This window comes from Gracilinanus agilis, chromosome 1, assembly GCF_016433145.1.
Source record: "Gracilinanus agilis isolate LMUSP501 chromosome 1, AgileGrace, whole genome shotgun sequence".
NCBI lineage: Eukaryota > Metazoa > Chordata > Mammalia > Didelphimorphia > Didelphidae > Gracilinanus > Gracilinanus agilis.
In genome coordinates this window covers 586633554-586653604 of record NC_058130.1, presented here as the reverse complement: position 1 = coordinate 586653604, position 20051 = coordinate 586633554, and the positions used below count along the sequence as shown (strand labels likewise).

The 20051-nt window shown below is 33.7% G+C and overlaps 1 protein-coding gene across 1 annotated transcript in view; it reads right to left on the bottom strand.

Moving 5' to 3' along the window:
- The window catches only part of ATP9B (ATPase phospholipid transporting 9B (putative)), a 506373-nt gene that overhangs the window by 260961 nt on the left and 225361 nt on the right, over positions 1-20051 (bottom strand). Inside the window, exon 10 of the mRNA XM_044683481.1 lies at positions 1957-2032. Coding sequence (XP_044539416.1) covers positions 1957-2032 — 76 coding nt within the window. The remainder of the gene's footprint in view (positions 1-1956; positions 2033-20051) is intronic.

The window sequence follows — 20051 nt, the reverse complement described above, 5'->3', positions numbered from 1 at the left end:
TGGTACTTCACTAGATTCACACATAATTTTTATTTCTTTTGTTAGACCTCTATATTTTGAAGGCTTTTTTATTTCATGTAGTTAAGAGATTATAACTATTGGCAAGGCAACATCTATTAAAAACATTGCTCCTAATGATACATGTAAAGCCCAATAGAATTGCTTGTTGGCTCCAAGAGGTGGGAAAGAGGAAAGGAGCATGAATCATGAAACCATGGGAAAATACTACCAATTAATTAATTAATTAAATGAAAAGTAAAAAAAAAAAAATAAACATATTGTTCCTAGGTTTTTAAGGATCAGGTTTTTATTTTGAAGACTGTGAAAAACAATTTTGTTTATGATAACCCCTGTCATGCTACCTTATAGGGTCATAAAAAGAAACAGAATTCAGCTTCTGGAAGCATTATCTTTGTGTGAAATTCCATGTGAATTTAAGTATGGAGGAAAAACTCAATAATTTGCTCTCATAGAAAGGATGGATATAATATGCATTATCCAGAAATATATGCTAATAAATATGATTGCATGCTGATTTCCTTGTTGGGGAGAAATATATTTTATTTACAATATTTTTAAAAATGTAACTGTTAGGGGCAGCTGGGTAGCTCAGTGGAGTGAGAGTCAGGCCTAGAGACAGGAGGTCCGAGGTTCAAACCCGGCCTCAGCCACTTCCCAGCTGTGTGACCCTGGGCAGGTCACTTGACCCCCATTGCCCACCCTTACCAATCTTTCACCTATGAGACAATACACCGAAGTACAAGGGTTTAAAAAAAAATGTAACTGTTAGGACAATGTTGTCAAACTCAAAGACAAACAAGGGCCACTAAACTGTGTTGGCCACCTATTATGTTCTATTGTATTTTTATTTAATTAAATGTTTCATAATTATATTTTAATCTTGTTCTATCACACTCAAGAATATTGGCCCTTCATGTTTAAAAACTCTGGTTTAAAGGATTTCCCAATTATCATTAAAAACAATAAATGAATTAAAAATTATAATGAAAGATTTGATTGAAATATTCAAATTTATGCCTTCTATTATTGTCTGTGAAATTCTGAAAAGAAAAATCAGTTTGATGCAGTAGAAAGAGCATTGAACTTATTAACAGGCATGAATTCAAAGCTTGGATTTCTAAAATTATTATTTATTAAACCTTAGGCAAGTTAGTCAACCACTCTAGGCCTCATTTTCCACATCTATAAAATGAAAAGTTTGGACTAGATGACCTCTGAGCCTTCTCTCCACTCTAGATGTGTTCCTATGAGTCTAAAAATTATTATAAGGTGATGTTATTAAAGAAAACTTCATAGAGAAGATGATAGAGAAGAAAAATGAGAAAATTGTAAAATCATCATGATTACAGAATAAAAAACTGAGTGCTATATATGTAGGAGATAGAAAAGAAGTGAGTCTAAGTGGAAGAGAGGGATGGAAAACAGGAATACCAGGTAAAGAGAATCCATTTGACTGAAACCTGGAGTTTTGACATGAGGATTTAAAATTTTATGCAATAAGTATTACGGAAACACTTTAAATTCTCATGTAGGGTTGTGACATGCCAAAACTACTGTTTCAAGAAAATTAATATTAGATGATGCACACAATGTAATATATCACCACAGACTGCTGAGAAGAAACTGTAGTTGATGAAAACTACTCTGAAATTAAAATCACCAACTGGTATTTACTAACAGGTGTTCTCTGGGTGAATGACACTATACTAGTTTCCAGCAAAGTCAAAGCTGACTTTTTTATAAGAACTGATAACAGATACAGCCACACTGCATTTTCCAGAAGTAGGCAAATAGTGGCAAAGTAAATGCAGTATGGCATGAAATCTTGCAGACCAACAATAGATGTACCATCAAAGATCTCTCCCACATCTATACACCATTGTTGCACCATCTTTGTATATGAATTTTAATGTAAATGCACAAAATATTTCTCACCTGAAGCAACAACCGTGCTTGCCCATAATGTATTTTCTATGCTGAGACTTTCATGAATGGGTGGATCACTATCTTCCTGTTAAAAAAAAATGTCAAATAAGTGATTTTATGCTAGAGGAATATATAATGTGCCATGGACATGGCCATTAAATGATATAAAAGTTGAACAAATTTTCAAAGCAGTACAATCTAAGACAAGGGAAATATATTGCAAGATAAAATTCTCAAGGATGAAAGAAAAAGAAGATGGAAAACATATTTTTAAAATTCTGATTAAAAATAAATTTTATATAAGTTATAATAGTGTTATAATAATGTAGATTTTACAAAATATAATACATTGAAAAGGAATTTCTAAAGATTTCATTTGGCTAAATAACATCCTCTGAAAACCAGCATATTCCTGCATCCTCTGAAATTCCAGCATAGATAAAATTAATCAGAAGGCATTCATTCAAACATTTAGTTAGTAACCTCTAGGTACAAATTTCAGTCATTTATAGGCATTTTTATGAATATAAGCAGATATAAATGTGTTTCAAAATAAGAATACATGGGAGAAAAGTCCTTCTGCATGTATTATCAGGAAATTGTAGAACAATAATTAACAAATTTTCATGTTATCACTGAAGATATTACTTCTATTATGCTATTATTTTAATTTTTTAATTTAATACATATAACTTGTATTTTACTCACATTTTTTTCATCAGAATATATCGGAATATACAGAAGCAGTATAGAATAGTGGTTAGAGTCAAGAAGACTTGTCCCACATCAAATGTTGACACTATGATGCTAGGAGAAGGACTTAGTCTTCATCAATTCTATATGAGCAGTTGCCAATCTGTACTGTGAGAGAATTTCCTCATTGGTAGTTCCCTATAGCAATATGATCACAGATCCACACTAAAATAGGTATCTATATCTATATCTATGTATCTATCTATATGTATATATATATATATATATACATAACAAATATGACATCAACATGGCCTAAGGAAACACTTATTATTTATAAATAAAGCTTCCTTCCTTGGAAATTGGCATAATTATTCCTACCACTAAGTTTTTCAAACTAGTTAGTCTTTAATTCAAGGGGTACATAGCCAAGATGGTCCACACGACCTCCCTTTCTTAACCTTAGCACCAGTCAATAGATGAATCCAAAATTTATTTCTATTTTACTTTCCAGATCTATAAATCCTGAAAAATAACCTTGAATTTGACTTATTCTTATTGAAGGCACTATATTGTTTAAAAACATACCCATTTAATCATCTATACTTATATATTCATATTTATTGTCCCTTTTTTGAAATAATAGTAGTAATTACTTCATTGTTTATATTTATATTCTCTGTGACTGTTATATAGATGGTAGCTAATAAATTCTTGATTGATTATAGAAATGATATTATGGTACCCGAGGGAAAAGTATTTGATTTGGAGTCAGAAAACATGGGCTCAAAACTGCAAATGTAAAGAGGATGTCTACTAGAGATCTACTAGAAAGTCTCTGAAAGTCTCCCTAGCTCCAGATTTATGACCCTGAATGACTGGAAAAAACTCCAAATGTCTTTTCTAGATTTAAGTCAATAAATGTATTTTTAAGAAATTTGTTAAGAAATAATATTAAACTAGCTCACTGAATATTTTTCAGAATGTGCTATTTACCTACTTTTCAGATCTTGAATAACATGGTATGTTATATATAGTTTTCATAATAAATATTTTGCAAAAGACTAATATGAAAGAAAATGCAGCTGATGTACCAACATTAATTGCAAAGGATGAAGAAGAGATATTAAATAAAGAACTTTAAAAGAACCTACAAATTAAATCAACATGAACTTTGATATTTGACACATTTAAAACAAAGACGGGAATAAGTTTTGGACACTCGGTATATCAAATAACATGTATATCCAGAAGGAATAAGTCAAAGATGTAACCAACACAATTTACATCATGAATGCTTTCTTCCTGAAAAGAGTCAGTAAGCACTAGACATAAGTTACCAATTATATCACAAAAATTAAAATGATTCTATTCTAATAAATACAAAAATAATCATTATTGATGTAGGAGCTATGCTGGAATGGGCTAAGTAAGTGTTAGTTTAAGAGCAGCAAAAGAAGAAAAAAATGAGAAAAAGTATGTGACTGAAATACCTAAATCCTTAATTCAACAAGTTAATAATAATGAGATATTTAGATAGCAGAAATGATATCAACATAATACTACACAAAAGTTGATTTATGTAAAATAATTGTCACAAGAAGGGAATCAACTAAAATGCTTACCTTAGTTAGCAAATACTTGACTAATTTGTCATGTAAAAATAGATGCATAAGTGATAAAGAACATAAAATTATTTATAAAATCTTAGAGAAAAAATGTTGAAAGAATACAAACAAAATTACCATATAAAGCAGAGAGAAGCAATGGAGGATAAATCCAGTTTAAAGAAATTTTGGTGAATGACCTAAGCAATGTCATCATGAGGACATTTAAGGGTAGCAGTGAAAGAAGGAAAACAAACAGAAGAAAAATGAAAAACATAAGCAAAGTTTGTTTTTTGGTAACAAACTATTGTTACCATTGAACATAGTAGAGCAAATATGCTTGAACTCTATCTAGGATTATATTTCCAAAAGCTTATAAGGGTTAAAAATGACACTAGAACATTGTGAATGTAGAAAACCATGGAAAAGCTTATCTGAATTAATGCAAAGTGAAGAAAGCAGAAGTAGAACAATAATATATAGAATAATGTTCAACCATGTAAAAAGAAACACAACAATCAAAACCAAATATTGTGAAACTTTAAAGACCAAACTTACTCCAAAAAATAAAGAGTTGTGAGAAGGTGTGTCCTCTCTTTTTTATGAGGTTGAACAATTATAGGTATAGAAGACCATAGATAATTTGAGATTTCAATGATTATTAATTTTTTAATTTTTTTCCTCTTTTTAAAAAGTTTGTTATAAGGAAACAATGGGGGGGAGAAATGGTGGGGAAATGTAGGTAATGTAAAATCAAAAACATCAATAATAGTTTTATAAATACAATTAAAACTTATAATATTATAAAGTTGATAGTATTGTCTATTATTAAAACCATTTAATTATATATGTATATACAAATTTTACTAATTTTGCAAACAGAAAAAAATTAACCTATATTCCCCTTATTCAATGGTTTTGAAAGCCACTTTCATACAAATACAAGGCCATCAATTGGAGTATTAGCAAAGAATATTCAAACTTTTTCAAGTACTACAGTGAATCACCATCTTTATCAGCATGAAAATTGTGGGAGGCCAATAAGAGAAACAGTTTCAAATAGATATTTTTATCTGGACCCCATGGAAAGCTACTCTGCTAGTCAGAGCCAGACAGGATGAGCTATCTAAGATAAAAATCTTGACTCCTCTTTTGACTCCTTTTCTAATCCACATCTTTTCTTATTAGAAAGCAATATAGTCTTACTGGAAAGCTTTAAGTTCTTAGCAAAGCAACAGTCAAGAAGTTAACATTCTCCCTTTTGGTCAGGAATGTAGCTACTGGGTTTCAAAAATAGTTTGAGACAGTCAAGGCCGAAAAATTCAGGGCCTTCTGACCCAGCAATTTATTCCCAGACTTAACTAACTGATAATGAGGTGGCTACAATCCAACCTTGAAACTCCTGAACTTTCTTTGTATTGTGTAAGTTGAAACTGCAATTCTCCCCATCTGTAAAACTTTCTCTGTTCTTCTGGGTGAAAGGAATTTTGAATTTTCATATATAATAAACCTGTGACTCAATGGCACTTAGGAGAAGCAGCTATGAGCTGACAGTCAAGATAGTCTCCAGCTACTTTCTTATCAACTAAGCAGTCCTTATCAGATTACCTGGGGATGTTGGATAGCTTTCAACAGAAAGTGACTAATATATGTAAGGGAAAAAAAGATTCCTGCCTACTATTTTTTATTATAAAAAAGCTTTTGATTCATTTTAGCAAAATGCTGATTTTCTGTCCCAAAATTAATATTATTCGGCATTCTGAAAAACATTCAGCATTACTTAATAATAGTCATAAGCCTGTTCACTGATGCTCTTATCATAAAAACACTGCGGAAGGCACAAAACAGGGAGTACCATGCTCTAGGACTGTTCAGTGTGATTGAGAAGCTATAACAGACTTCCCAGTTCAAAAGAGAATCCTTATAGATGATAGAGCATACTAAATACTCCTATTTACAGGTGATAGCCAGCTGATGACAGAATCAAAACATGCCCTTTCCATAAATGGAGAGGTGAAACTAAACAAGATACCCAGAGTACATCAACAATATTTCAAGTAAACACCACAACTTTTTAATCAAGGAAGCAATTACTGATACGTAACTATTTTAAAGTAGTGTTTTCTATTAGACATATCTTTAACTGTTTTCTAATTTTTTAAATAGTCTATACTCACTTAATGAGTCAATCTTCTAACTTTCCTCTTTGTATACAACTAAAAAAAAAAAACAAAAAGAAAAAAACAAAATAACTTGTTTCCAATAGAAATCTTCGAGCCCTGAAAGTCTTTTATACTGTGGTATCATTTTGTAAAATTTCCCTGAAAATGGATGCATCAAGCTCTAGTACACTACAGAGCCTTCTTTAAGTGATTTAAAACCAATGAAAAGAATTTGACTTGGCAATCTACATATGAAAGATCAGGTGGATAAAGAATGTCTATTGCTCAAGTTATGCCATGTATTTGGAGTGGTAACTTATACAACTAATCCATCAATAGGAATATTGAATAAAGTACAAAAAGACAAGTTGGCCTCTGAATTTAAAAGGTGAAGATTGGGCTGGATTGTTGTTCTTCAGCTGTGTCCAACTTTTCATGAGCCCCGTGGACCACTGTCCATGGAGATTTTTTTGGCAAAGATATAGGTTGGTCATTTTCTTCTCTAGTAGATTAAGGCAAATAGATGTTAAATGACTTGCCCAAGGTCACAGCTAAAAAATGCGCAAAATCCTATTTGAACTCAGCTCTTTTTTAACTCCAGGCCTAGCACTCTATCCACTGGGACACCTAAATAACTACTAAGCTAATAGAAGTCAAGTGACTCACCCATGTTCACATAGTTTTTAAGTGTCTGTGGCTGAATTTGAACTTAGGTCTTCCCAATTCCATGTATAGCATTCTATTCACTGACCCATTTAACTGCTGGATTACAATCGGAAAAATACGATGTTCCTTTAATGACCTCCATTTTCTCCCAGGAATAAAGAACCATCCTTTAATACCACTATCCTACTTATTTGTACTTATTTGCTTGTATTCCTACATGAAACTTGAAACACAATAATTTCCAAAAGACCTAAAAGTAAATATCACCAAAGAGGAATGGAAAGGTACTTGAGGTGTTAAACTTGGTTGCAATATATAACAACTAATTAAATTCAAATCATAAAAGATGTTATGAAAGAAAATGTATAGTAAGGCCAGAAGAGAAAATTAAAATAAGGCAATGAAAAATAACTGGATAACTCATCCAACAATAGTTTTGTTATGTGAGGAAAATGGAAAACCTCCAAGTATGTTGGGCAGACAATATGTATTCAGGAAAGAGATGAGATTACAGAGGCATAGACGGATTGTAATCTCTACTTTTGTTACAAATCAATCAGATCACAGATGCAGATGAATATTTGAGGGAGTAATATGGTATGCCAATTACTCATTTATAGCCAATAGGAGCAGACAACAAAAAGTCAGGAATAATAATTCAAATACTAACATATTTATTTGGGGTAAAAAATCACAACAAAATTATAACATCTAACATTTATAGAGAGGCTTAAGATTTACAAAACTTTTTGATTATTATTTTATGCTCAGCAACAACTTTAGGAGCTCTCAAACTCTCGAGCCAGAGAGAGTAAGAGGACTGGGCAATTGGTCAGAAAAAGATTACAAAATACCTCTGTGCTAGCACTGGACATAGCACCAGATGCTGCTAGATAACCTCATTTCCTATACCCACTTCTTGGTCATGGTTCAAGGACAAAATCACTAATGAAAATAGCTTCTTAAAAAGCTGAACTAGCCAAATGGGAAAAGAGCTCATTGAAGAAATCAATTTCTTAAAAAATGTAATTAGTAAAATAGAATCTATAACTCCATGAGACATTGAAAATAATAAAATAAAGCTGAAAATATGAAATATCTCATCAGAAAAACAACTGACTGGGAAAATAGATCCAGGAGAAATCATTTAAGAATTATTGAACTATGGAGCAACTACTTGGTTCAGTGGATAGCCAGGTTTCTCAGAGATGGGAGGTCTTGAGTTCAAATTTGACCTCAGATACTTCTTTACTTTGTGACCCTTGGCAAGTCACTTAATCCCCATTGCCTAGCCCTTACCACTCTTCTGCCTTGGAACCAATACTTAGTGTTGATTCTAAAGCAAAAATAAAGGTTTCAAAAAAAAAAAAAAGAATTATTGTACTACCTGAATGCCATGATCAAAACTAGACCCTAGACATCATATTTTAAGAAATTATGAAGTAAAACTGTCCAGATATCCACAAATTAAAGATTAAAAATTAAAACTCAAATAATCCACTGATCATCACCTGAAAGACATCACAAAATGAAAACACCCTGGGATAGTACAGGCAAATTTCAGAGTTTCCTTTCTAAGTGAAAATACTTTGAGTAGCAAGAAAGAAACCATTCAAATACCAATACCAAAAAGTCAGGATCACATAAAATAGATATTTAATGAAAAAGAGGACTTTTTAGCATTCTTAATGAAAATACCAGAGATGGAAGAAAAATTAATTTTCAAATATAACACCCAGGAGAAACATAAAAAGGTAAACCTGAACAGGAAATCATAAAGGACTCAATAGGCTTATGGCTTACCTTTTTATATGGAAAGATGTGACATGTAGCTTCTAAGAACTTTATCATTATTGGGGCAGTTCGAATGATTCTACATAGAAAGAAGTGTGGGAATGAACTGATTATGTTGCAATACTGTAAAAAATGGATAGACAAGAAAAGGGAAGGGGGAAAGGAGAGAAAGAATGAGGGAAATTATCTCACTTAAAAGAAGCATGCAATGGAAGAGCTCTTACAAAAGAAGGAAACAAAGGCAATGCTTAAAATTCACTCATCTAAATTTACGGTCAAAAAGGGAAAACATATACACACTCAAATAGTAATAGAACTGTATCTTATACAACAGGAAAGTAGGAGAAGAAGGAGATAAAAACATGGGAGAAAGAGGGCTATAAAAGGGGGAGAAGATAAAAGAAGGTGGTGGTCAGAAGCAAAAAAGACTTGAAATTAATAACAGGATAAGAAGAGAAATAGAAGACTAAACAGAAAAAAGGATGGAGAGAAGCAAGCAATTGGTAATCATAATTGAATGTGAATGGGATGAACTCGCCCATATAATGGAAGGAGATAGTAAAATGAATTAGAAACCATAACCCAACAATATTATTTACAAGAAACAGACCACAAAGACCACAAAGACCACAAAGACCACAAAGACCACACACACACACACACACACACACACACACACACACACACACACACACACACAAAGTTAAAATAATGGGCAGGAGCAGAATTTAATATAATTTAGCTGAAGTTAAAAAAAAAAAAGGTATCATGACCTTGGACAAAACAAAAGCAAAAATAGACCTAACAAAAACAGATAAGCAGGGAATATACATCTTGCTAAAAGGAACCTTACACCTAGAAGATTGGCCAATATAACAGTAAAGGAAAATAATAAATGTTGGAGGGGATATGGCAAAATTGGTACACAAATGCATTGCTGGTGGAGTTGTGAACTGATCCAAAGGGCTTTAAAAGAATGTATGCCCTCTGATCCACTACTAGGTTTGTATCCCAGAGAGATTAAAAAAAATGGGGATGGACCTGTTTTGTACCAAAATATTTATAGCTGTTCTTTTTGTAGTGCCAAAAAATTGGAAAATGAGGGGGTGTCTCTCAATTGGGGATTAGCTGAACAATTGTGGTATATGATGGTGATGGAATACTATTGTGCTATAAGGAATGATGACCTGCTTGATTTCTTTAAGAACTAGAAAGACCTCCATGAACTGATACAGTGTGAAATGAGCAGAACCAGGAAAACATTATACACAGAGACTGAAATATTGTGGGACAATCATATGTGATAGACTTTGCTACTAATATCAATGCAATGATCCAGGACAATTCTGATAGACTTATGAGAAAGAATGCTATCCACAGCTAGAGAAAGAACTGTTGGAATAGAAATGCAGAAGAAAATATATGATTTATATCTTGTTTATATGATTATAGGATTTGGGGTTTTGGTTTTAAAAGATTGCTCTATTACCCAAATGAATAATGTGGAAATAGCTTTTGGGTGATGATACATATATAACCCAGTGTGATTGTTTGCCAAATCCTAGAGTGGGAAGACAAGAGAAGAGTGAGAAAACATGAATCATGTAACCATGGAAAATGAAATAAAATAAAAATTAAAATAAAGTATTTTAAAAGATTCAAATCAACAACTCACATATTACACAAAGCTTTTCCTGCCATCGTGTATTTATTTTATATTTATTTGGTGACCCATGTCTGTTTCTTCCCCAGGCTTCACTTCTAACTCTCCTGATAGTCTCTTCTTCTACCTCTAAACCCCAACACTTTCAGGGTCACTTTTTTCCTATTAAAATGTAAGTACTTAATAAATGTTCTTGGCTTGACTTACATATATGTTGTCTAACCTAAAAAAATATAAGTCTCTTGAGAAGAACTTGTTTCTTTGGCTTTCTATCCACAGCTTTCAAAACTGCCTGGCACATGGGAAGTACTCAATAAATGCTAACTGAATGATTGATAAGCTTAGTCTCTGGAGGCACCAGCTGTGCCTTACTCCTGTTCTATTTTCCTATTATTGCTGCTGTTTTTTCTGGTTCAGAAGGTGTTTCACTGAGTTGTTGCTGCCATATGCTGGGGCAATCATTTGCTGCTATGGCTATTTTTTTCTTCAAAGATAGTATTATCAATTTTCTATGAGCCTGCCAAGGACCAGCATACTATTTTCAAACTTTATATCAGTCAGACCTACAATACTCAGGTGAAGGTCAGTAACTTGTACTTGATTAATTCCCCTTCATTCTTAATTCCTTATTTTCATGAAGTCCTCCAGTCTTCATATCGACCATGGGCAGTGAGAATGAATCTCTTTTTAATCTAAGTTATGTTCTTGGCAGATATATATTAAAACATATACATAATTTTGAAATTTCCATGAATTTCAAGAAGATACTTCTCAACACCAGAGGAGAAATAGCAGAACTGAGAACCTTTACTGTATGTACCCTTATGCAAATAGGTCAAAGGTCTACATCCCACTGACAGCAAATCTAACTGTGCCTCTTTGCAACTTTAACACACTTTTCCTATACCTAGAATTTAGGGCCAAGAAGAACAAACGAATTTTCTTCTACATAAAAGTCATTCAAACATTTGAACCTAACTTTTATATTCTCAGTAAGTCTTCTCTTTTTAAGTCAAAGCATTCTCGTATCATTTCAACAAATCTTCACAAGGGGAAATCTCATACTCTCTTATCATTCTGGTTATATACTTATGGATCATATGTAACTTACCAACATCATTCCTAAAATGTGGCACCCAGAAGTGAAAACAATAGTGTAGAACTGGTCTGGCCAAGGCAAAGAACAGTGAGATTAACCCTTCACTATTCCTAGACACAGTAGAATTATCATTTATATAACTGCTGAATTATCCTAATCTTACAGGCAATTAAAACCCGAAGACTCCCTTCAGATGAAATGACATTTATTTTTATTTGTTTATTCTTTTACCAATCTTGTATTATAACAAATTTCCCTAAATTATATGATTGAACTCATCTCTTTCCCTCACTTTCCTTCCCCCTCCCAGTGCTGGCAGGGGATTCAATCTGGATTACAGATGCAAAACATTTGAAATAACATTTAACTAACCATCTCCCTACTTGTACTTGGAAGATGGTTCATAATTATGCCCAAACAATATTTATTCCTACTACATTTTATTTTATTTGAACTAAGCTTCTAAGTTAGTAAGATCTTTTCAGAGCTAAATTCTCTTATAAAGATTAGTAATACTTTCTATCACTGTGCCATCTGTAAATTAGACAAGAGGCAAATGTGATACTAGGTTTTTATGTTATTTGATAGTGTGAAGAATGAATCAAACTCTCTTTATCTATCAATCAGTGGCTTTTAAGTTAATCAATCAAAAACTTAAGTACCCCTACTTAGAACCTTACTAGTCACTTAAGTATGAGAGTTCACAAGTCATTTGCTAGAGTGGGTGACAGAGGACACTGCCTGCCCCTGGGCAGTGCTAGGCAAATTGAAAGACTGCAATTGGTCCCCCTAAAGTGGGGAAGGGACAGAAAGTGCCCTGGAAAAAGGACTATTAAAAAGTCCTGAATTTCCTGTCTAAGGGACTTCTTGAAACTTCTCCTTTGGAGTTCTTTAGAGTCTGCTCCTTGGATCTTCTCCTTTGGACTTCCTCTTTGGAGGATGGCTCCTTCGGGCCTTTTGGACTTTGACTTGGAGCTTTGGATCTTTCGACTTTCTGCTTTAGAGCTTCTTGAAGTCGGGGACTTTCTTACTGAGTTCACTGCTGCCTTGGTAAGCTTAGCTCACAAGGGTTTTTCTGCATTGGGACTTTGCCTGGATCCTGCCCAGTTTGCTGGTGAGTGACTAAGATTCCCATGTGGAAAGTGGAACTCTGTTGGGGAGCGAGCTTCACTTCACCAGAGCGGCATTTAGGGTAGGCTAGGCAGCCTCCTTACCTCTTTCCCTTTCACACTTCCCTCTTTTTACTAATATTCCAATTAAACAAAATTGTTAAAAGCTGTTAACAGTTTTCCTGACTTAAAGAATAATAAGCAGCGACCACTTTTTTTTTTTGACTCTTCTTTAATCAAAATCCGAATTTAACCATTATAATAGGTAACTGGAAATTCTTAAAAACTTCTGAGCATTGGATATGAATGGCTGGTGAAACATGTATAAAGTAAGACTAGTGATCAAAAAAAAAAAACAAAACTGAAAAACTCTGGATGTTTAGGTTGAACAGGAAAAAAGCTCAAAACGTGAACAGGGAATTCAGATGAAAGGGGAACAGAAGTGGGAGAAAAGATATATTATGAGAGCTAGTTTCAAGTAAGTGATGATGTATGAAAGAGAAATTAGATTTGTTTTGCTTGGTCCCAAAGGGCAAACCTAAGAAAAACTAGTGAAAACTGTAGTGTAGATTTCTGCAACACATAAGGAAAAACCTGACAATTTTACTTATCTAAAAGCAGAATGGATTGCCTCAGAAAGAATGTTTTCCAAACAGAAAAGTAAAAGACTACTGTTCAGGAATGGATATTCTAGATGAATTCTATGGTCAATTTCAAATATGAGACACTGTGATTATAGCTATACATTAGGATAACTGTACTTACACTGGCAACAATACAAAGCCTTTTTTAATTGTGGTTCCCCAATTTTAATTTACCATACCAGCACAAATGTTGTCATGTTAGTAACTTAAAATACTTCCTTAAATTTTCTTGTAACATAAGAATTTTTTTAATTTATGGAAAAAAGCTCTATTTCTGTATTTTCTTCCTTTCTTTATATCATCAGTTTCAAGAAGCAATGAAAGAACTGAAAAGTGAGATTTTTATGTTGTCTGATTTGAAAATAAAAGGTTCTGGGCAATTTAGTTTTAGACATTTAAGTTGGTTCTCCCATTACTTTTCTATAGCCATTTATCTATTTTTTTATAGTCCTAATGCACAATTAGATGCTGATGAAAACACAATAACTATGCAGTTTTCTTTCAATCCTAAAATAGAAATGATGGATTTTAAACATGAAACATTTTTCTAATATCGAGAAAATTATTGTACATGGATTCTTTACCAATCACATATAGTACAAAATAGAGATTGGAAGGTGGAAAAGAAATTATCTCTAAATAACTTCTTTAGGTTTCCTTTTACTTAATGTTATATAGTTTCAAAAAGATAAAATCTGCTAAGGGAGAAAATGTTAAATGTTACCATTTCAAGCTGTTTTCTCAATAATTTATACTACTTAGCAAATAATAGGGATTTGCTATTTGAAAGGAGAGTATTTTGATTGGGAAAGACGTAAACAACATAGTTGTACTATGGCTTGCAAAGAATTTACAGCAGAAAATGTATTTTAAAAGTCTAAATGGAAAGATGGTGTTTAAAAAAATTAGGAATGAAGATAAAATTTAAACCTAAACTTTAAAACTCAAACCTTAATATTGTTGCTCTAAGATTACTGATAGGTCCAAAACAGTGATTCCAAAAGTGGGTGCTACCACCCCCTGGTGGGTGCTGCAGCAATCCAGGGAGGCAGTAATGGCCACAGGTAAATTTATCTTGCCTATTAATTGCTATTAAAATAAAAAAAAATTAATTTCCAGGGGGCTAAATAATATTTTTTCTGGAAAGGGGGCAGTAGGCCAAAAAAGTATGGGAACCATTGGTCTAGAAGGAAGTTATTTGGATAGTAATCACAATAATCATAGGTTAGATATAGATTAGAAGTATAAATTCATAGGAATGACAAATTCTCTAGTAAGGAAAATCCTTCTAGAAATAAAAATTGGTACCTTTTCTTCTCTCTCCTTGGTAGTAGCTTTAAGTCTTTTTTTCTGAGTTGTGTAGAGCACTGAGACTTGCCTATGGCCACACAGACAGTATATCACCATCTTCAGAACAATCTATTCTCTCGCTCTAGTTTTCATGACACTTTTTCCCTGGTTCTCCTCCTCCTGCCTGACAACTCACATTTTCCATTACTAGTTTTTCCATGCAGGCCACTCCACTAACAAGACTCTATTCTGGATCTTTTCTTCCTCTAAATCACTGATCCTCAAACCATGGTATATAAATGTGTTTTTTAAAAGATATGTTGATAACTGTTACGATATTGATAACTGTTTTAAAATAAAATTTGTTTCCTTTGTAATCTTATATATTTTATTTTATTTTATTATTTTAGACATTTTAAAACATTACGCTGAGAAAGGGCCATAGGCTTCATCAGACTGCCAAATGGATTCATGACATAAAAGTTTAAGAATCTCTGCTCTATATTATCACACTTGAGGGTCTTATTAGCTATTGGGGTTCAATTATTTCTATCTAGATGATTCCCAGATGTGTAATTCCAGCCCCAACTTCTTGATCTCTACAGTCTCAAATCACCCAACTATCTGTGGATATCTCTAAATTGCTATCCCCCTAAGTGTCTTAAACTCAACATGTCCAAAATTCAACTTATTATTTTCTCCCCTCTTTTGAGGAGGCCTAAGTGGCTGAGAGAATAGAGCACAGAGACTGGAGTTAAGAAGGCCTGAATTCAAATCTATCCTCAGGTACTTAGCTGTGTGGCCTTGAGCAAGTCAAAAACCTCTTTTTGCCTCTGTTTCCTCAACTATCAAATGAGAATAATAGCAATATCTAACTTAAAGGATTGTTAAAAGGATAAAATAAGAAAGTATTTATAAAAAGCATTTAATATAATGTGTTGCATATAGAAGGCACCATAAAAATGCTCTTCTCTTCCCCTTTAAGCCACCTCCTCTTCCTAACTTTCTTATTAACATCAATGATTCCATCACCCTCTGAGCCAGCAAGATGTACAACACTGGTATGACTTCAGATACCCTCTACACACAATCCACACAGATATTGTTGCCTAGTCTTATTTCTACCTTCACAGAATCTCTTGTATAGGCCCCCTTCTAATCCACTCACACAGTGAAAATGCCTTAGTGGAGTGTTCTCTATGACCTTACTTTTGGAATATCAAATAACTAGTTAGGTTCCCAGCCTCAGGTTTCTCAGCCTCTACTTATCTATCAAAGTAATTTTCCCAAACTTAAGTTTTTACCACATCACCATCCCCATAACCTCCACTCAGTAAACGCCAGTATTTTCCAATTGCCTCCAAGAGGGGGGAAAAAAAGTAAAATGCTGTTTGACAATGAAAACGATTTATTGCGTAGCTTCTTTCTACCTTCTCTCTCAATGTTCTTATGCCTTTCTCTTCTCCATGTAATCTCAGATCATCTAATCTATTTGATCATTTAAACTGGCCTCCTTGCTGTTCCTTTCACAAGACACTGTTCCCCTTTCTACTGGCTCTCCCTAATTCCTGCAATGCTAGCCCTTCTTGTCTTTATCTACTGGTTTCCTTCAAGCATCACCTCAAATCTTACCTGTAAGAGGTAAAATCCTCATTCTCCCAACCCCCATTTCTGCCTTCCCCCCTGAAATTACTTCCTATTTACAAAGTACTTATCTTGCTTGTATATAAATATTAGCATGACTTGTGTCCCCCATTAGAATGTGAATTCCTTGACAACAGGAACTATATGTTTTCTTTACATTTTATCTCTGGCACAGTACTTAGTAGGTATTAAGTAGTTAAAAAATGTTTGCAGCCTACTTACCTGACAAAGAATTTAGAGCAATCAGAGCTTTATAAAAGCTTCAGTTAATAGGATTTCTTTGTACATACAGACTTCGAATTCAATTTCTTTTCATATATAGCTTAATAGTCAAGGAGACATGGTAAAAAGAGATAATATTCTGTTCTTATAAGTTATATAATTATGACATGAGGAAATACTTTATGGCAATAACCATTTGGTATTTCAAAAACTAAATTCCTTCAATTGAGGTTCAAAGCACATGCCACTACCAAGGAATTTTACTATATAGTCTATAAGTGCTCTACTGAGACTTAATTACATTAAGAATTAATTTCTTCAAGGGGTTTTATTTCTTCATTCTATTTCAGTGATCTGTAATTTGGTGAGATGTGAATACTTCTTCCTACCACCAACACAATGCAACTTATCTATGATTTGTCAGTTTTCAAGAGGTACCATTGTAAAAAATATATTATGCTGCCACCCTCCCCCAAAAAACTAGTGTGTCAAAATATAGCTGAGATAGAAATTGGAAACAAACTTATAATTCATCCCTAGATATGTGCCATAATAGAATCCAACTTGGAATTTTATACCAAAGTTTGTATTCTTTTGAAATTGTATTGTTTTTGTTCAGTAATTTCCATTTTCTGATTTTTGGTAATCCCATAGGGCAATGATGGCAGCCCCCACCCTACCCCCAGAGTTCATTACTAGAAAGGCAGAGGGACTCAGGCAGAGCTGCTCCCCTCCCCTTCTCCATGTGCCTGATGACATTTTTTTCATAACCACAGCCCTTCTGCCCAGCAGTCAAATGGGGGAGCTTATAGGGCGTAAGATAGGCAGCTCACACCCAACTGAGCTGAAGGGGAGCAGAGCATTCAGACAAATCTCCTCCCTGTTTCTACACTTGCTGAGGACATTCCTCACTTCATCCACCCCTCACCCAGCAGCCCAATGGGAGCATTTCCTCCCTCCCCTGTGTGGGGTAAGCAGGTAGGGAAGCACCCAGCACTCAGTGGGGTGTTGGGGGCGGTGACATAGCATGTGGCATCTAAAAGATTAGTCATCACTGCCATAGGAGATTTTCTTAGCTAAGATATTGGAGTGATGTGTCACTTCCTTCACCAGCTCATTTTGCAGATGAGTAAACTAAAGCAAAAAGATAAGTGACTTGTCCAGGGTCACATGGCTAAGTAAACATCTGAAGCCATATTGGAGCTCAGGTCTTTTTGACACCAGCCCAAAACTCTTATCTACTGAGCTACCTATCCAAATAGCCTTTGATATAATAAAGAATCACAACACACTTGAATGAGACATTGGAAAATGATATTATTAAAAGGTTTTAAACTTAGATGCTACACTCCATCTTAAAATTATGTAATATTTGGGTTAATAAAGAAAGAATTCATTACAAAAATGAAGGAAGTCATCTGGCACAATAAGTATCTTATTGAAAAACTTTTTGATTCTGAATGTGTTCTTACTTTTTAGATTTTTTTTTATTTTTTATTTTCTTGAAGTGACAGGAATAAAAGACTTTAGGTATAGGTTTCTTTTAATCATCATTTTTTCAAACATTTATTAATATTCATTTTTAACATGGTTACATGATTCATGCACCTACTTTCCCCTTCACCTCCCGCACTCACCCCACCCATGGCCAATGCACATTTCCACTGGTTTTAACATGTGTCATTGATCAAGTCCTATTTCCAAATTGTTGTTAGTTGCATTGGTGTGGTAGTTTTAAGTCTACATCCCCAATCATGTCCTCCTCAAACCATGTGTTCAAGCAGTTGTTTTTCTTCTATGTTTCCTCTCCTGCAGTCCTTCCACTGAATGTGGGTAGTGTTCTTTACCATAAATCCCTCAGAACTGTCCTGTGTCATTGCATTGCTGCTGGTACAGAAGTCCATTACATGATTTTACCACAGTATATCAGTCTCTGTGTACAATGTTCTTCTGGCTCTGCTCCTTTCACTCTGCATCAATTCCTGCAGGGCTTTCCACATCACATGGAATTCCTCCAGTTTATTATTCCTTTGAGCACAATAGTATTCCATCACTAGCATATACCACAATTTGTTCAGCCATTCCCCAATTGAAGGACGTACCCTCCTTTTCCAGTTCTTTGCCACCACAAAAAGTGCAGCTATAAATATTTTCCTACAAGTCTGTTTATCTATGATCTCTTTGGGGTACAAACCCAATAATGGTATGGCTGGATCAAAGGGCAGGCATTCTTTTATAGCCCTTTGAGCATAGTTCCAAATTGCCAGCCAGAATGGTTAGATCAGTTCACAACTCCACCAGCAATGCATTAATGTCCCAATTTTGCCACATCCCCTCCAGCATTCATTACTCTCCCCTTCTATTATTTTAGCCAATCTGCTAGGTATGAGGTGGTACCTCAGAGTTGTTTTGATTTGCATTTCTCTTAACTATTAGAGATTTAGAACACTTTCTCATATGCTTATTTATACTTTTGATTTCTTTATCTGAAAATTGTCTATTCATGGCTCTTGCCCATTTATCAATTGGGAATGGCTTGACTTTTTATACAATTGATTTAACTCCTTGTATATTTGAGTAATTAGACCCTTGTCAGAGTTTTTTTTGTTATAAAGATTTTTTCCCAAATTGTTGTTTCCCTTCTGATTTTGGATGCATTGTTTTTGTTTGTACAAAAGCGTTTTAATTTGATATAATCAAAACCATTTAATTTATATTTTGTAATTTTCTCTAACTCTTGCTTGGTTTTAAAATCTTTCCTTTCCCAGAGATCTGACAAGTATACTATTCTGTGTTCACTTAACTTATTTATAGTTTCCCTCTTTATATTCAAGTCATTCGCCCATTCTGAATTTATCTTGGTGTAGGGTGTGAGATGTTGATCTAGACCTAATCCCTCCCATATTGTTTTCCAAATTTCCCAGCAGTTTTTGTCAAATAGTGGATTTTTGTCCCAAAAGTTGGGCTCTTTCAGTTTATCATACACTGTCTTGCTGATGTCATTAACCCCAAGTCTATTCCACTGATCCTCCCTTCTGTCTTTTAGCCAGTACCACACTGTTTTGATGGCCGCTGCTTTATAGTACAGTTTAATATCTGGTACTGCTAGGCCCCCTTCCTTCACATTTTTTTTTTCATTATTTCCCTTGATATTCTTGATCTTTTCTTATTCCAAATGAAATTTGTTATAGTTTTTCCTAATTCGGTAAAGAAGTTTTTTGGTAGCTTGATAGGTATGGCGCTAAATACGTAAATTAATTTGGGTAGAATTGTCATTTTTATTATGTCAGCTCGTCCTACCCATTAGCAATCAATGGCTTTCCAATTGTTGAGATCCAGTTTTATTTGTTTGGAAAGTGTTTTGTAGTTGTTTTCTGTGTTTGTTTTGGTAGATAGATTCCTAAGTATTTTATATTTTATTTTTTATTTTTATATTTTATTTATATATATTACTATATATAAATATATATTATATTGTTATTATTTATTATTATATATAAATATATATTAT